The sequence below is a fragment of the Trichechus manatus genome, unplaced genomic scaffold (genome assembly GCF_000243295.1).
Source record: "Trichechus manatus latirostris isolate Lorelei unplaced genomic scaffold, TriManLat1.0 scaffold00026, whole genome shotgun sequence".
NCBI classification, from domain to species: domain Eukaryota; kingdom Metazoa; phylum Chordata; class Mammalia; order Sirenia; family Trichechidae; genus Trichechus; species Trichechus manatus.
This window is the reverse complement of record NW_004443962.1, coordinates 13,349,512-13,368,525: the sequence shown is the minus strand read 5'-3', so window position 1 is coordinate 13,368,525 and position 19,014 is coordinate 13,349,512. Positions and strand designations below refer to the sequence as shown.

Here is a 19,014-nt window from a genome sequence, read left to right as displayed (position 1 = left end):
AAAAGTAATTGGTTGACGTTCAACCATTTCAGGAGGTAGCATATGATCAAGAACCAATGGTATTGAAGAAAGAAGTCCAAGCTGCACTGAAGACATTGGCAAAAAACAAGGCTGCAGGAATTGATGGAATACTAAGTGAAATGTTTCAACAAACAGATGCAGCACTGGAAGTGCTCACTTGTCTATGCCAAGAAATTTGGAAGATAGCTACCTGGCGAGCTGACTGGAAGACATCCGTATTTATGCCTATTCCAAAGAAAGGTGATCCAACCGAATGTGGAAATTATCAAACAATAGGATTAATATCACATGCAAGTAAAAATTTTGCTGAAGATCATTCAAAAGCAGTTGCAGCAGTACTATCAACCGGGAACTGCCAGAAATTCAAGCTGGATTTAGAAGAGGATGTCGGACAAGGGATATCATTGCTGATGTCAGACTTTAAAGATGAAGGTGTCCCTGACCCAAGCCATGGTGTTTTCAATTGCCTCATATCCATGTGATGGCTGGGCAGTGAACAAGGAAGACCAAAGAAGAATTGACACCTTTTAATTATGGTGTTGGTGAAGAATATTGAATAGACCATGGGCGGCCAGAAGAATGAACAAATCTTTCTTGGAAGAAGTACAGCCAGAATGCGCCTTAGAAGAGAGGATGGTGAGACTTGGTCTTGCATACTTTGGACACGTTATCAGGAGGGACCAGTCCCTGGAGAAAGACATCATGCTTGGTAAAGTAGAGGGTCATCAAAAAAAAGGAAGACCCTCAATGAGATGTACTGACACAGTGGCTGCAACAATGGGCTTAAGCATAACAATGATCATGAAGATGGTGCAGGGCGGTGTTTCATTCTGTTGTACATAGGGTCGCTATGAACCAGAAACGACTCGAGGGTACCTAACAACAACAGACTTGAAAATGTGGCTGTAATGGACTTTTTCATAGTGCAGTGAATATGTTACTGAATGACACTGAATGGGGACATTAGCTACCAATGGCACCAAGCAACCATTCTGTGGATGGGATGACGACCCTGGTAATGTAACAATCAACACTAAGGAAATACTCTCTAAAATTCCTTAAAATCACAATACAGGTATTCTTAGCCATTTTTTCATGACTAACTAACCCAAGTACGGAGACCAAGTAAAAGTAGGTAGTTGAGGTTGATGGAGAAGGAGTGACACCATATGCCGAGAGAGAAGAATTACAAGGCTTAAATTCTCATTTGCCTAGTTAGGTTCAGAGGTAACTTTGTATAGTATCTACATTTCTGCCTCTGCAAAAAAAAAAAAAAAATGCTTTTCAATTTCTACAGGTAAATATGGGCTGCAAAGCATTCTTTTAGCTTTTCAAGAACCCTGGAGGGTCTGAGATTTTACCCTACTTGCCTGTCCCAGTTCCATGCATGCTGGTAGAAGCCACCAGACTGCTGGGTCAGAGATGACGGACATTTTATTGTGTACAGCAGTAGCAGTAGTCAGAGTATCAGCATCTTTGTGCCAGTTCCCTGACCCCAGTTCCCACAGGATGATGTGAAGAAGGCCAGATGCCATCTGCATATGCCCTGGGTTGCAGTACAGGAGAGGAACACTGAGCTTAGGAAACCTAAATCTTTAATAATGGACGGTAAGAATGCCTGCCTTTTGCTCAAAGAGAGACATTTTCTCTGTATTGTAAGGCTGTAAGCAATCTGCCCTTTGCTCCAGAAAAACCAAACTAAACTCACAGCCTTCCAAGGCTGTTTGCTATACAAAAAAAACCAAGTACAGACAGTGCCTGCCTCGTAAGAGATGCAGAAACGTGAAGAACTGTGGAGGATTGTCTCCCCATATGGCTAAGTATAACTTTCATCTTAATGAAATTTTATCAAGTAGCATCACTCTCTACTGTCAAGTTTCTTCTATATAAGTAAACTTAAAGACACAGACCTAATCTTCTGAAAGTTGTATTAGTCATCTCTTACTGTGTAACAATGTTACTGCACGCAGTGGTAATAAACATTTCTTGTCTCACAGTTTCTGTAGATCAAGAATCTGGGCATGGCTTAAGTGGGTCCTCTGTTTAGGGTCTTGCAAGACTGCAATCAAGATGTTGACCAAGACTGCAATCTCATCGAAAGGTTCTCCTGAGGAGGGAAATGCTTCTAAGCTCACTTGGGTTATTGGTAGAAATCAGTTTCTTACAACTGCAGGACTGAGGGCTTAGGTTTCTTGCTGGCTGTCAGTTGGAGGCTGCCCTCAGCTCCTAGAGGCCACCTATAGGTGTTCCTTGCCACCTGGGATTCCCTAACATGGCCACTTACTTCCTCAAAGCTAGCAAGGGGATAAGAGAGAGACTCCAGCCAAATGAGCCCTACAATCTTAGGTAGCATAATCATGTAATCACGTATATCCCATCACCTTTGCTGTATTCTATTAGTTAGAAGCAAGTCACACTTACCGACATCACACTCAAGGGGAGGGAATCACATACAGCATAAACTCCAGGAGGCAGGGATCATGGAGTCCACCTTAAGAGTCTGTTCACCACAGGCTGATTATCTAAAGTCAAAACAGAGACTGTGTGGAACAATATCCACCAAATGAAGAGAAGTTGGCCAACTATCCAAAAAATAAGACCAAAGATGTATTTTTGCATTTCATTCTTTGTTGAGGAGAATTTCCTCCTCAAAATTAGAACAAACCACAGTAAATTGCTGAAACACTAGCTGTAATCAAATGTTATTTTTTTAAAACTAAACTGTAAATTTACAAATTCACCTAATGAGCCAGCTTAAACTGGAACTTTTGTTTTCAAATACCATTTGTTTATTTTGTCTGATTGAATCTAATTTTTTCTAAAATTACTAAATGGAAGGCAAATGTATTGAATGTGTGCTTAAGTATAAAGATTATATCTTTAACAGTCATTCCTATTCTTTTACACCACATTTTTCTTTTGTATGCTCACAGATTTTTAAGATGAATCCCAGATGCTAAAAAAATAGAATAAAATAAAACAGTTGCTCAGTTGTTGTCAAGTAAATTCTGACTCATGGTGACTCCATGTGTGTCAGAGTAGAACTCTGCTCCATAAGATTTTCAATGGCTGACTTTTTCAAAAATAGATCTCCTGGCCTTTCTTCCAAGGTGCTGTTATGTGGACTCAAAGCTCCAACCTTTCAGTTAGCAGTTGAGTGTGTTAACTATTTGCACCACTTAGGGACTCCTCCCAGATGCTAGTCCTACGTAACTGAGAAACTCATGATGTGAAATGGAGAAATTGGAAAAGTAGTTGGACTTGGGAGAGAATAGTAGCTAACATTTATTGAGCACTTACTGTCTACCAGATTTTGTTTTGAGCCCTTTGTATGTATTATCTCCTATAATCTTTGTGGTATTATTATTATTTATCCCCATTTTACTGATGAAGAATCTGATGCACATGGATGTTAAGTAACTGCCCAAGGTCATATAAATAGTAAGTTTTAGAACCAGAATTCAAACCTAGGAACTTTGATTCTAAAGCTCACACAGACTCTGTACCAGAGTCTCTTCAGTATAAGAAAATGCTATAATTTTACTCTGGACATATTGAGTTTGATTAGTTGGTGTCTTGGTCATCTAGTGCTGCTATAACAAAAATACCACAAGTGGATGGCTTTAACAAAGTGAAATTTATTCTCTCACAGTCTAGTAGGCTAGAAGTCCAAATTCAGGGTGCCGGCTCCAGGGGAAGGCTTTCTCCCTGTGTCAGCTATGAAGGAAGGTCCTTGTCATCAGTCTTTCCTTGGTCTGGGAACATTTCAGTGCAGGAATCCCAGGTCCAAAGGATGCGCTCTGCTCCTGGCACTGACTTTTTGGTGGTATGAGGTCCCCTGTCTCTCTGCTTGCTTCTGTCCCCTATATCTCGAAAGAGATTGGCTTACAACACTATCTGTCTTGTAGATTTCATCAATATAACTGCCAATAATCCTTTTTATTAAATCATAGTGATAGGATTTACAACACATAGGGAAATCACCTCAGATTACAAAATGATAGACAATCATACAATACTGGGAATCATGACCTAGACAAGCTGGCAGATATTTTTGGGGGACACAAATCAATCTATGACAGTTGGTGTTTGGTCACTTGATACGGAATGTCCTAAAGATTGTGCAGGTTTGAAATTGGTAAGAAAGAAAGTGAAGACCAGTGATGGCAGGCAAGTAAATAAATCGTTGAGTAGATAAATTCATTCAACTGACTTTTTATTCAGCACTTGCTTTGTTCCGGGCTTATTCTAGGAGTGGTAGATTCAAGGGTGAACAGGACATTTGAGGTTTCTGGTCTCATGGGGCTTATATTCTAGTAGGAAAAGACACAATAAATAAGTAAACAAATAAGAAAATTTCAGCACTATAAAAAAGTAAATCAGGCTATAGCAATAGTGTCTTCAGGTGTGTTTATGGAGGTGGGGATGACTGTTGACTACTTCAGATACTTACCTGATAGAGTGAGGAAAAGTTTCTCTGAGGAGATGACATTTGAGCAGAGGCCTAAAATGATGAAAAGGAGCCAGACAGAAGAAGATCTAGGTTGGGGAAAGCATTCTGGAAAGAAAGAACAGCAAATGAGAAGCCCTGGGGAATGCAGCTATATATCATAGACAGAAAAATATTATCATGCCATTATAGCACTGTATTTGTTTCTGTGTCTGTTTTCTCCATCGGTCTGTAAACTGTACTAATCATCTCAGAATCTTCGATACTTATTACATAGTTGTTGTGTGCCATCGAGTCGATTCCAACCCACAGCGACCCTACAGGACAGAGTAGGTCTGACCCATAGGGTTTCCTAGGCTGTAATCTTCCCAAAAGGGAAGAACACACTCACCATTTCTCAAGCTGAAAGAACTGAAGAAAAAAATTCAAACCTTGAGTTGCAATACTGAAGGATTCTATGGGCAAAACAATGAACGACACAGGAAGCACTGAAGGACGATGGAAGGAATACACAGAGTCACTGTACCAAAAACAATTGGTTAACATTCAGCCATTTCAGGAGGTAGCATATGATCAAGAACCGATCATACTAAAGGAAGAAGTCCAAGCTGCACTGAAGGCACTGGAGAAAAACAAGGCTCCAGGAATTGATGGAATACCAATTGAGCTGTTTCAACAAACTGATGCAAACCTGGAGGTGTTCACTCGTCTATGCCAAGAAACTTGGAAGACCGACTGGAAGAGATTCATATTTGTGCCCATTCCAAAGAAAAGTGATCCCATAGAATGTGGAAATTATTGAACAATATCATTAATATCACACACAAGTAAAATTTTGCTGAAGACAACTCAAAAGCGGTTGCAGCAGTACATGGATAGGGAAATTCCAGAAATTCAAGCTGGATTCAGAAGAGGACACGGAACAAGGGATATCATTGTTGATGTCAGATGGATCTTGGCTGAAAGCAGAAAATACCAGAAAGATGTTTACCTGTGTTTTATTGACTATGCAAAGGCATTCAATTGTCTGGACCATAACAAATAATGGATAACATTGTGAAGAATGGGAATTCCAGAACACTTCATTGTACTCATGAGGAACCTGTACATAGATCAAGAGGTAGTCATTTGAACAGAACAAGGGGATACTGCGTGGTTTAAAGTCAGGAACGGTGTGCGTCAGGGTTGTAGCCTTTCACCATACTTATTCAGTCTGCATGCTGAGCAAATAACCCAAGAAGCTGGACTATATGAAGAAGAAGGCAGCATTAGGATTGGAGGAAAACTCAACAACAATCTGCGATATGCAGATGACACAACCTTGCTTGCTGAAATCTAAGAGGACTTGAAGCACTTACTGATGAATATCAAAGACTACAGCCTTCACTATGGACTCACACCTCAATATAAAGAAAACAAGAATCCTCACAACTGGACAAATAAATAACATCATGATAAATGGAGAAAATTTAAGTTGTCAACAATTTCATTTTACTTGGATCCATGATCAACACCCATGGAAGCAGCAGTCAAGAAATCAAACGAAGTACATTGAACTCCATAGAGATAGTGCTAGGCCAGACAGAGCCGTACAGCACTTGGTGACTCTGCCTCGCAGAAAAAAATAACTAAAGACAGGCAAAGGAGAGCCTAAGAAGCCAACAGACAAAATGTCAACATACACATTTTTTGTGCAAATTTTCTGGGAGGAGCACAAGAAGCAGCACCCAAATTCTTCAGTCAACTTCTCAGAATTTTCTAAGAAGTACTCAGAGAGGTGGAAGACTATGTCTGCTAAAGAGAAAGAAAAATTTGAAGACATGGAAAAGATGGATAAGGCCCATAACGAAAACCTATATCCTTCCTAAAGGGGAAATAAAAAGGAAGTTCAAGGATCACAATGCACCCAAAAGGTCTCCTTCAGACTGTTTTCTTGTTTTGTTCTAAGTATCACCCAAAAATCAAAGACCAACATCCTGGCCTATCCATCGGTGATGTTGCAAAGAACCTGGGAGAGACGTGGAATACTACTGCTGCCGATAATAAGCAGCCTTACGAGAAGATGGCCGATAAGCCGAAGGAGAAATAAGAAAAGGATATGGCTGCATACGAGGCTAAAGCAAGGCCTGATGCAGCCAAAGAGGGAGTTGTCAAGGCTGAGAAAAAAAAAGGAGGAAGATGAAAAGGAGGACAAAGAAGATGATGAAGATGAATAAGTTGGTTCTAGTACAGTTTTTTTTTCTTGTCTATAAAGCATTTAACCCCCCTATACACAACTCACTCCCTTTAAAGAAAAAAAATGGAAATGTAAGGCTGTATAAAGTCTTTTTGTTGTATAGTTAACATACTACTGAATGTGTCTTTAGATAGCCCTGTTCTGGTGGTATTTTCAATGGCCACTAACCTTGCCTGGAACAGTATAGGGGCTGTATATTGGCACGGGAATTTAAACAAGTTCTTGTTGGTGCACGGCACAAATTAGTTATACATGGGGATAGTAAGAGTTTTTTCATCTTTAGTTGTCTGTGATGCAGCTTATAGGAAATAATTATTGTTCTATTAACTGAATGCCACTCTGTAATTGCAAAAAAAAAAATTGCAGCTGTTTTATTGTCATTCTGAATGCTTCTCAGTAAATACAATTTTTTTATATATATAAAAAAGAAATCAAACAATGTATTGCATTGGGCAAACCTGCTGCAAAGACCTTTTTAAAATGCTAACAAGCAAACATGTCCCTTTGAGAATTGTGATCATTAAGGTTAAGTGTCAGCTTGGCTGGGCCATGATTCTCAGTGGTTTGGCAGTTATGATGTAGTTTGGCAGTTGTATGATAATGTGATCGCTTCCATGATGAGGTTTGATATAATGGGATCACCTCCATGATGGGATCACCTCCATGATGGGATCTGCTGTGAGCAGGCAATCAGTTGAAAGGGAGTTTCCTTGGGGTCGTGGCCTGCATCGAACGTAGGTGGAGATTCTGGGAAGACTCATGGGCTTCTGCTCGCTCTGCATCCTGCAGCTGCTCCTGTTCGTCTGACTTCTGGTTCTTGGGACTTGAGCTACCAGCTTACCTGCAGTCTTGCTGGCTGACCTTCAGATTTGATGGTCTTTGCAGCCTGTGAGCAAGAGCCCTGCTTTCTGACCTGCTGATCTTCAGTTCACCAGCCCCTGTGGCTACGTGAATCAGGAGAAGCCTCCATCCTGACCCACAGATTTGGGACATTACAGTCTCTACAACTGCGTGAGCCATTTCCTTTATATAACTCTCTCCCTGGTGGCATAGTGGTTAAGGGTTGTGACTGCTAACAAAAAGGTCAGCAGTTCAAATCCCCCAGCCGCTCCTTAGAAACTCTATGGGGCAGCTTCTACTCTGTCCTATAGAGTCGCTATGAGTCAGAATTGACTCGACAGCCATGGTTTTTTTTTTAAAGATATTTATATGTTTTACTGTTTTTGCTTCTCTAGAGAACCCAGTCTTAGACAAGGACTAACGTGCACCTGACCCAAGCCATGGTATTTTCAATCGCCTCGTATACATGCGAAAGCTGGGCAATGAATAAGGAAGACCAAAGAAGAATTGACACATTTGAATTATGGTGTTGGCGAAGAATATTGAATATACCATGGACTGCCAAAAGAATGAACAAATCTGTCTTGGAAGAAGTACAGCCAGAATGCTTCTTAGAAGCAAGGATGACGAAACTTCGTCTAATGTACATTGGACATGTTATCGGGAGGGACCAGGGCCTGGAGAAGGACATCATGCTTGGTAAAGTAGAGGGTCAGCGAAAAAGAGGAAGGCCCTCAACGAGATGGATTGACACGGTGGCTGCAATAATGGGCTCAAACATAGCAATAATTGTGAGGATGGTGCAGGACCAGGCAGATTTTCATTCTGTTGTACATGGGGTCGCTATGAGTTGGTACCAACTTGACGGCATCTAACAACAACAACAATCTTTACAGGTGCAGATTGCCAGGTCTTTTTCCTCTCCTTGGAGCACCCGGTGGGTTCAAACCTCTGACCTTTTGGTTAGCAATGGAGTGCTTTAACCTTTGCACCACCAGGGCTCCTCACTACATAGCAGACACTCAAAAAATTTGCTGAAGAAATGCATGGATTTACTCATTTAATAATCATTTTACTAAGCTTTTCCATACCAGGTACTTTGTAGATACAAAAACGACCATGTGAAGGCCTCTGCCCTCAGTGAAGTCACAGATGTGAGTTGCAAATGATTATCAGTGCAAGGTGGTCAATGCTATTAATGTTACTACAGCAATGGAAGCAAGAATGAATGCTCACGCTACTTGGGATATTTTGCAAAAACTTCATAGAATAGGCAAAATTAGAGCTGAGCTTTGAAAGACCTAAGTTAGCTGGGAGCATAAATAGGAAAAGGCATTACAGGCAAAGCAATCACCGTGAGCAAAGCTTTGCAGATGACAAAGACAGTAAGTTAAAACCAGAAGCGTGTCCAGAAAGAGGAGTGGCAGGCCAGGAGGCTAATTCAAGAAGTGTCTACTGATCACATGAACGGGACAAAGGAGCCAATGCTAAGGTGCCCTAGTAGCCTAATGGGACAATTTGAGTATCAGAAAGAATAATGATCACAGTGGACTGAAATGCTGGATTTCTAAGGAGCAGCCTACCCCAGCCTCCGGCGTTGACTCTTGGTGTGGGAGGTTGAAAGCTCTAAGGCCGGTGTCCAGAATGTACCGGAAAGCAAGGATGTGCCTCCCGGTCCCCTCCCCTTATCTGGAGTTTTTCACCTCTTCTTGTTTCTCCTCCCCTCCCTTTCCCTTCCCTCTTCCCACCGCGGGTACCGCCCTTCCCTTTGCTCTCTTTCTCACCCCTCTTCTCCCCATTCCGCGCCTCCCTGCATGGGCCTTGCTCGACCCTCTGATACGCTTGCCCCGCTTCTCTCCGTCTCGAGACCCGCTCCTTAAATCCGCCTCTCTCCTTCTCTAGCATCTAGCCCCGCCCCTCCCTTCTTTCCGTCCCGCCCCTTCACTCCCGCGCCTCGCCCCTCCCTCCTCATGCCCCGCCTCTTCTCCCTGCCCCGCCCCTCCTCTCCCTTTGCCCGGCGCGCGGCCGCGGTTACTATAGCTACGGTGCAGTCTGCGGCGAGTCTTCACCAGCTAGTGCCTGGCGGGCGCGCTGGAAAAGGAGGCACTATGAGCCATGTAGTGACCATCAAGGAGCCCCAGGCCAAGCCACAGGTGTCTCAGACCCAGTGCAGGATGAGGTCGGAGCTCAGGGGCAATGTCTCCTCCAGTCGAGCGTATGATTTCCTGTACGGTAAGGGCTGCCCCGCTCCTCCCTCCTGAGCGGTTCGAGGGTGAGATGGTGGGACCGGACATGGGCGTGGCGAGCGAAGGACGAGCCTCCGCACCGACTCCTTGCCCGCGGACGTCCTTTGCGGGGCACGGACAGTTCTGAGCCCTCCAGGTAGCCGCTTGGTCCGGGGCGCGTCAGAAGCCTCAGGTGCGCTCTACGTCTGGGAGCACGGCGCCAAGCCGCCTCGCTCACCTCTGGTGGGTCTCCTGATAATCTGTACAGCCCAGAGCGATCTTCCTGAAACCTATTCCAGACCTTTTGGTATCCAGAAAGCATAGCATGATTTGTGGAATTGGAGATTCACTCAGCGTTCCTGCGTTCAAACTGCATTAAATGCTCAATCAATGAGAATGGTTTTCCCTCACCCATTCTCTGGGCAACTCCAAATTTGACCTTCTACGTAAAGAAGTGCCAGTTTATCTCACCTTTGTTTGCTTTTTCTTTCAACTTAAATTTGTATCCATCAAAGCATTGTTTTTAAATCAGGTCCATTGGTTTCTTTGGGGCCAATAAAACCCCACTTTTTCCCCCCTCTAACGATTTCTCTTTTCCAAATGACAGTGAAAAGAACTTGAGTAATTTTCCAATGTTATTTTCTACTCTATGCCTTACAGATACCTCACTAAACACTGGTACCTGACACAACAGAATGACATTTGCAGAATGTAATATTGTAGCGACAATAATGAGGTTGATTGTTACAGATATATTACATTTTTTGAGTATTAAATGATTGCATCTTAATTATTTTTATAGAACATTGGTCCAATATCATGGTGTAGTATCATAAAAATAGAACAGCAGCTGGAAATTGATCTCAGTGTTCTGAGCCAAAGGGTTAACCATTCTTTACATTATTTTATGCAAATAAGTCCTTTGCATATTGAAACCTAGTGGCATTTAAATTCTGGTATTTTTCCAAGGTACTATATGAGCAGGATGCTGAAGGAGTTTTACCCTCACCAGTTCTAGTGCACTTCCAAAACATACCCAGAAATCCTAGTGAGGCCTCAGCCACATCACCATGCTGGCCCAGGGCCTGTCTTTCTCACACTCTCTGGTATCAGATTCAATTCCAGTTTATTTTAAAACCCTAATTGTCAGTTTATGTTCTGTCTCTTCTAGACCTTAGGTTCCTTGAGTTCCCTAAATCTATACATTTTTGTAGCCTCCTCAGCACCTATTCCAGTGCTGGCACATATGCTAGGTGCTTCATTAATGTTTATTGAATTATTGAATTTACTGTTACAAGAATTGTAATTAGTTAAGCATGCTTTTCTCCAATTTTGCCCTCAATATCCCAGGCTCTTCACCTGAAGCACGCATTGCTGCCAACCATCTGGTATCTTCCCTGGGATGCCCAGCACCTCCTTTGGATGGGAATCTATAGTGTATCCATTTCCTGGTATAGGGTCTATGTGATGATTGCTTAAACATTCTGGCCAGATGCTTTCTTTGTTCTCTCTTAGTTTCATATGATGAAATAAGTCTAGTAAAGTCCTGTAAACACATTATCAAGTTTGTTTTAAAGATAGTTTGAGAAATGGGATAACATCTTCAGTAAAAACAGGCATTTATTAAGCTCCTTATTTCTTTTGTCCCTAAATGTCCTTTTTGCAGAGAGATTGCTAAGTGTTTCCATGTGTCTTGCAAGGAACAGAAACCCGTTCAAAATAAGTCAAATGAAAGCTTGGATTGTTACAATAAAACAGGCAATCTCACAGCTGTTCATGGACAGGAAGCATAGTATAGCCAGGACAGACTAGAACCAGGACAGGGAACTAAGTTGCCACACTCTCCTACCCTTTTTCTTGGACCTGTGGTCTTTTGCCTGTTAGGGTTGCCAGATTAAACAAATAAAAATACAGGGCACACAGATAAATTTGAATTTCAGATAAACAATGAATATTTTGGTATAATTTTTAGTTCCATGCAGTAGTATTTGAGACATATACTAAACAATTTGTAAAAATGGTATGGTGATAACAGACCTAACCTCAGGTGGCAGGAGGAGATCACCATCAACAGCAGCCCAAAGCTGATTCCTATGAGATGGAGGTCAGACATACCTCCACTCTCCAACCTTTTACCAATTCTGACACTAACCGTCCCTCCCACGGCACTCTCTACTTTTCTACTGGGTTTGATAGTTCGTTGCAATGGCCACAAAGTACTCACAGACCATGCTTATGATTATGGGGCTTATTAGGGAAGTAACAGGCAACAATTCAAGATCAAGATCATCTTGGAGGTAACAGGAACAACGCAGGATACAGTTCTTTGATCAGGACAGCTTCCTTTTGGCTGTTGCTCCCGCCAGGATCTTGCTCTTGGCCTGGGCCCTGTGCTCTCCACCTCGCCTCCAATAGCTGGGGCAAAAGCTCTATAGCTCTGCCCATAAGTGCTTGGAGGAACCCTAATCCATTAGGAAGCCTCCTGCCCTAAGGTTCTCAACTGTCTCATTCAGTGGGTTGGGAAGCCCACTGTAGCCATCTTGCTTCAGTCTCTGGTTCCTGCTGTCTTGCGCTGTTGCCACCTATAGTATTACAGCTCTGTCTCCTGGGTCTAGGAGGTTCTCAGTGCAGGGAACCCAGGTCCAAAGGATGCACTCTGTTCATGGCTTTTCTTTTTTATGGTAGGATTATCTCCCTTTAAACCCAGTGGGATGGCAAGACTGACCAATCCCCTACAAGGGTTCCATGCACCTTATTTACATTATTAGCAGGCTGTCCAATCTCTTGTGGGCCACAAGCACCTTATTTGTGTAGTCCCACCTAGTTATTTTTGTGGGAGTCATAAGACCATGGCTACAAGGGCCATATAAAGTAATTTGCTGCACCACACAATTATTCACTACTTTTCTGAAATTCAAATTTAACTGTGCACCTTATATTTTATATGGCAAACCTAACCCTACTTCTTTCTGTGAAAATATTTCCTTCTTCCATCTGACAGAAAGCCACTTGTGTATGAATTTCTCTTAACATGGCAGGGACTAGAGTCATACTCTATAAGACCTCTTTAGCCCGAAAGCACCAACTGTATAGAGTCTCTGTGTATCTTAGTTGAAAATTTAGGAGAGAAATAAGATTGGTTGTTGGCCAAACAATGAGTTGACTGGCCTTGGCTCAGGTTCCACCCTGGTAGAAAGAACTGGCAGGGTGGGTGTGGAGGTGAATGATACAAACATGAGCACGTTTCCAGCCCTTTCACCCTTCCCTCACCCTCACCCCCCAGATCCAATGGCCTTATTCAACTTAATCAATGGTCTGTGCAAGGTTTTTGCCCCTCTTGGAAGCTTTGCATGGATAACTTAACTGTGATTTTATTCTTTTCTGATCACTGTAGCAATTAACCCCCACATGACTGTCAGTTTGTCATACTTTGGGGGCTTGCATGTTGCTATGATGCTGTAAACTATGCCACCGGTATTCAAATACTAGCAAGGTCACCCATGGCAGACAGGTTTCAGCTGAGCTTCCAGATTAAGACAGATTAGGAAGAAAAACCTGGCAGTCTACTTCTGAAAAGTATTAGCCGGTAAAAACCTTATGAATAGCAGCGGAATATTGTCTGACATAGTGCCAGAAGATGAGCCCCTGAAGTTGGCAGGCACTCAGAAGATGACTGGGGAAGAGCTGCCCCCTCAAAGTAGAGTTCACCTTAATGACGTGGATGGAGTCAAGCTTTTGGGACCTTCATTTGCTGATGAGGCATGACTCAAAATGAGAAGAAACAGTTGCAAACATCCATTAATAATAAGAATGTGGATTGTACCAAGTACAAATCTAGAAAAATTGGAAATCATCAAAAATGAAATGGAATGCATAAACATCAGTATCTTAGACATTAGTTAGCTGAAATGGACTGGTATTGGCCATTTTGAATCAGACAATCATATGGTCGACTATGCTGGGAATGACAACTGGAAGAGGAATGGCAGTGCGTTCATCATCAAAAAGAACATTTCAAGATCTGTCCTGAAGTATAGTGCTGTCAGTGATAGGATAATATCCATACACCTACAAGGAAGACCAGTTAATACAACTATTATTCAGGTTTACACACCAACCACTAAGGTCAAAGATGAAGAAACTGAAGATTTTTAGCTACTTCTACAGTCTGAAATTGATCAAACATGCAATCAGGATGCATTGATAATTACTGGTGGTTGGAATGCAGAAGTTGGAAACAAAGAAGAAGATTGGTCATTGGAAAATATGGCCTTGGTGGTGGAAATGATGCCGGAGATTGCGTGATAGAATTTTACAAGACCAATGACTTCTTCATTGCAAATACCTTTTTTCAACAACATAAATGGCAACTATACACATGGACCTCACCGGATGGAATACACAGGAATCAAATCGACTACATCTGTGGAGAAAAGCTCAATATCATCAGTCAGGACAAGGCCAGGGGCCAACTACAGAACAGACCAGCAAGTGCTCATATGCAAGTTCAAGTTGAAACCGAAGAAAATTAGAACAAGTTAATGAGAGCCAAAGTACAACCTTGAGTGTATCTCACCTGAATTTAGAGACCATCTAAAAAACAGATGTGACATGTTGAACACTGATGACCAAAGACTAGATGAGTTGTGGAATGACATCAAGGACATCATACCTGAAGAACACAAGAGGTCATTAAAAAGACAGGAAAGACAGAAAAGACCAAAATAGTTGTCAGAAGAGACTCTGAAACTTGCTCTTGAATGTCAAGTAGCTAAAGCAAAAGGAGGAAATGATGAAGTAAAAGAGCTGAACAGAAGATTTCAAAGGGCGACTCGAGAAGTATTATAACCACACGTGCAGAGAGCTGGAGATAGAAAAGCAAAAGGGAAGAATATGCTCGGCATTTCTCAAGCTGTAAGAACTGAAGAAAAAAATTCAAGCCTCGAGTTGCAATACTGTAGGATTCTACGGGGAAAGTATTAAACGATGCAGGAAGCATCAAAAGAAAATGGAAGGAATACACAGAGTCACTATAGCAAAAAGAATTGGTCAGTGTTCAACCATTTCAGGAGGTCGCATATGATCAGGAACTGACGGTACTGAAGGAAGAAGTCCAGGCTGCACTGAAGGCAATGGTGAAAAACAAGGCTTCAGGAATTGGCGAAATACCAATTGAGATGTTTCAACAAACAGATGCAGCCCTGGAAGTGCTCAGTTGTCTATGCCAAGAAATTTGGAAGACAGCTACCTGCCCAGCCAACTGTAAGAGATCCATAATTATGCCTATTCCCAAGAAAGGTGATCCAACCGAATGTGGAAGTTATCAAACAGTATCATTAACATCACATGCAAGTAAAATTTTGCTGAAGATCATTCAAAAGCAGCTGCAGCAGTATATCGACAGGGAACTGCCAGAAATTCAAGCTAGATTCGTAAGAGGATGTGGCACCAACAATATTGTTGCTGATGTCAGATGGATCTTAGCTGAAAGCAGAGAATACCAGAAAGATGTTTACCTGTGTTTTATTGACTATGCAAAGGCATTTGACTGTGTGGATCATAGCAGATTTATGGATAACATTGTGAAGAATGGGAATTCCAGAACACTTAATTGTGCTCATGAGAAACCTGTACATAGATCAGGAGGCAGCTGTTCAAATAGGACAAGGGGATACTGTGTGGTTTAAAGTAAGGAAAGGTGTGCATCAGGGTTGTATCATTTCACCATACTTACTCAATCTGTATGCTGAGCAAATAATCTGAGAAGCTGGGCTATACCAAGGAGAATGAGGCATCAGGATTGGAGGAAGACTCTAACAACCTGTACTACATAGATGATGCAACCTTGATTGCTGAAAGTGAAGAGAAATTGAAGCACTTACTGATGAAGATCAAAGACCACAGCCTACTGTATGGTTTACACGTCAACATAAGAAAACAAAAATCCTCACAACTGGACCAATAAGCATCATCCTGATAAATGGAGAAAAGATTGAAGTTTTCAAGGATTTCATTTTTCTTGGATCCACAGTCAACACCCATGGAAGCAGCAGTCAAGAAATCAAAAGACGCATTGCATTGGGCAAATTTGCTGCAAAAGACCTCTTTAAAGTGTTGAAAAGCAAAGATGTCATCTTGAAGACTAAGATTCTCCTGACCCAAGCCATGGTGTTTTCAGTTGCCTCATATGCATGAGGAAGCTGGACAATGAATAAGGAGGACTGAAGAAGAACAGATGCATTTGAATTATGGAGTTGACGAAGAACAATGAATATACCATGGACTGCCAAGAGAACAAACAAAGAAGAAGTACAACCTGAATGCTCCTTAGAAGCAAGGATGGCAAGACTACATCTCATATACTTTGGACCAGTTATCAGGAGGGACAAATCCCTGGAGAAGGACATCATGCTTGGTAAAGAAGAGGGTAAGCATAAAAGAGGAAGACCCTAAACGAGATGTATTGACACAGTGGCTGCAACAATGGGCTGAAGCGTAACAATTGTGAGGATGGTGCAGGACTGGGCAGTGTTTCGTCCTATAGTACATAGGGTCACTATGAGTCGGAACCTAACAACAATGTAGCAATTAAGATAAATTTAGATACTTTACATTTGCATAATATTTATACTTAACATCTTTCTTTTATAAATGTTATTTGTATATTGTATTCTACTCAATTTTTTGTAAATTATTTGTATCCTTCAAAGTGCCTCTTTTGAAGTACCCACTCTACTTTTACACTCCCTTGCATTTGCACATTTGATGATGGGTTAGTAAATATACTACTGCTCCTGATAATTAAAGTCTTTTAAATAGATGATATATTTTTCCTAGCTTTCAAAATGTTTTAAAATATTTTCCAGCTTTATCATGGACTCGTCACTTTATTCCTTTATTTTATCCTAGAATCTACAACTTATTATACTTTTTCCTAAAATTAATCATTTATTGAAGTTTTAAACATTTTAGTTTTTTTTTACTGTGCTTTAAGCGAAAGTTTACAATTCAAGTTAGTCTGTTATACAAAAATTTATGCATATATTGTTATGTGACCCTAGTTGCTCTCCCTATATTGTGATAGCACACTCCTCCTTTCCACCCCAGATTTCCCGTGTTCATTCAACCAACTCCTGACCTCCTCTGCCTTCTCATCTCTCCTCTGGACAGGAACTGCCTGTTTAGTCTCATGTATCTACTTGAGCTAAGAAACACACTCTTCACGAGTATCATTTTATGTCCCATAGTCCAGTGAATCTTTGTCTGAAGAGTTGGCCTCGAGAATGGTTTTAGTTTTGGGCTAACGGAGAGCCTGGGGGCCATGTCTTCCAGGTCCCTTCAGTCTCAATCAAACCATTAAGTCTGGTCTTTTTACCAGAATTTGAGTTCTGCACCCCACTTTTCTCCTGCTCCATCAGGGCTCTCTGTTGCATTCCCCGTCAGGGCAGTCATTGGTGGTAGCCAGGCACCATCTAGATCTTCTAGTCTCAGGCTGATGAAGTGTCTGGTTTATGTGGCCGTTTCGGTCTTCTTGGGCTAATATTTTCCTTGTGTCTTTGGTGTTCTTCATTATCCTTTGCTCCAGGTGGGTTGGGACCAATTGATGCGTCTTAGATGGCCACTCGCTAGCTTTTAAGACCCCAGACACCACTCACCAAAGTGGGATGCACAACATTTTCTTAATCAACTTTGTTATGCCAGTTGACCTAGATGTCCCCTGAAACCATGATCCCCAGACCTCCACCTCTGCTACTGTGTCCCTCAAAGTGTTCAGTTGTATTCAGGAAGCCTCTTAGCTTTGATTTAGTCAGTTGTGCTGACTTCCCCTGTATTGCGTGTTGTCCTTCCCTTCAGCTAAGATAATTCTTGTCTACTATCTAGCTAGTGATTGCCCCCTCCCTCCCCACCCTCATAACCATCAAAGAATGTTTTCTTCTGTGTTTAAACCTTTTCTTGAGTTCTTATAATAGTGGTCTTATACAACATTTGTCCTTTTGCGACTGACTAAATTCTCTCAGCATAATGCCTTCCAGATTCCTCCAAGTTATAAGATGTTTCACAGCTTCATCGTTGTTCTTTATTGTTGCGTAGTATTCCACTCTGTGAATATACCATAATTTGTTTATCCATTCCTCTGTTGATGGGCACCTAGGTTGTTTCCATCTTTTTGCTATCTGTCATGGATTGAATTGTGTCCCCCAAAAATATCTGTCAACTTGGCTGGGTCATGATTCCCAGTATTGTATGGTTGTGTACCATTTTGTAAATCTGATGTGATTTCCTTATGTGTTGTAAACTCTATCACTATGATGAGGTCATACTGATAAGGTTTACAGGATTAGATAGTGTCTTAATCCAATCTCTTTTGAGATATAAAAGAGAGACACGAGCAGAGACACATGGGAACCTCATACCACCAAGAAAGCAGTGCCGGGAGCAGAGCACATCCTTTGGACCTGAGGTTCCTGCGCAGAGAAGTTCCCAGACCAAGGGAAGATTGATGACACCGACCTTCCTCCAGAGCTGACAGAGAAAGCATTCCCCTGGAGCTGACGCCCTGAAGTCGGACTTGTAGCCTGCTGGACTGTGAAAGAATAAACTTCTCTTTGTTAAAGCCGTCCACTTGTGGTATTTCTGTTACAGCAGCACTAGATGACTAAGATACTATCGTAAACAGTGGTGCAATGAACATGGGTGTGCATATATCTATTCCTATGACAGCTCTTATTTCTCTAGGATATATTCAAAGGAGTGGGATTGCTGGATAGTATGGTATTTCTAGCTTTTTAAGGAAGTGTCAAATTGATTTCCAAAGTGGTTGTACCATTTTACATTCCCACCAATGGTGTATAAGTGTACCAGTCTCTCCACAACCTCTCCAACATTTATTATTTTGTGTTTTTTGGATTAATGCTAGCCTTGTTGGGGTGAGATGGTATTCCACTATAGTTTCAATTTGCATTTCGTGAGCATGTCCTCATGTGTCTGTGAGCCACCTGAATGTCTTCTTTGGTGAAGTGCCTGTTCATATCCTTTGCCTATTTTTTAATTGGGTTATTTGTCTTTTTTAATAGAGTTTTTGCAGTATCTTATAGATTTTAGAGATTAGATGCTGATCAGATTTGTTATAGTCAAAAATTTTTTCCTAGCCTGTAGGTTATCTTTTGACTCTTTTGGTGAAGTCTTTTGATGAGCATAAGTGTTTGATTTTTAGGAGCTCCCAGTTATCTAGTTTCTCTTCT

The 19,014-nt window shown here is 41.6% G+C and overlaps 1 protein-coding gene and 1 pseudogene across 1 annotated transcript in view; both read left to right on the top strand.

Annotated features, from left to right (window-relative positions):
* Positions 1-4,446: 4,446 nt before the first annotated feature.
* On the top strand, positions 4,447-6,687 carry LOC101349098 (high mobility group protein B1 pseudogene; annotated as a pseudogene).
* Positions 6,688-9,601: 2,914 nt separating this feature from the next.
* The window catches only part of CFAP91 (cilia and flagella associated protein 91), an 87,471-nt gene continuing 78,058 nt past the window's right edge, over positions 9,602-19,014 (top strand). Inside the window, exon 1 of the mRNA XM_004373729.2 lies at positions 9,602-9,779. Coding sequence (XP_004373786.1) covers positions 9,656-9,779 — 124 coding nt within the window. The 5' untranslated portion in view covers positions 9,602-9,655. The remainder of the gene's footprint in view (positions 9,780-19,014) is intronic.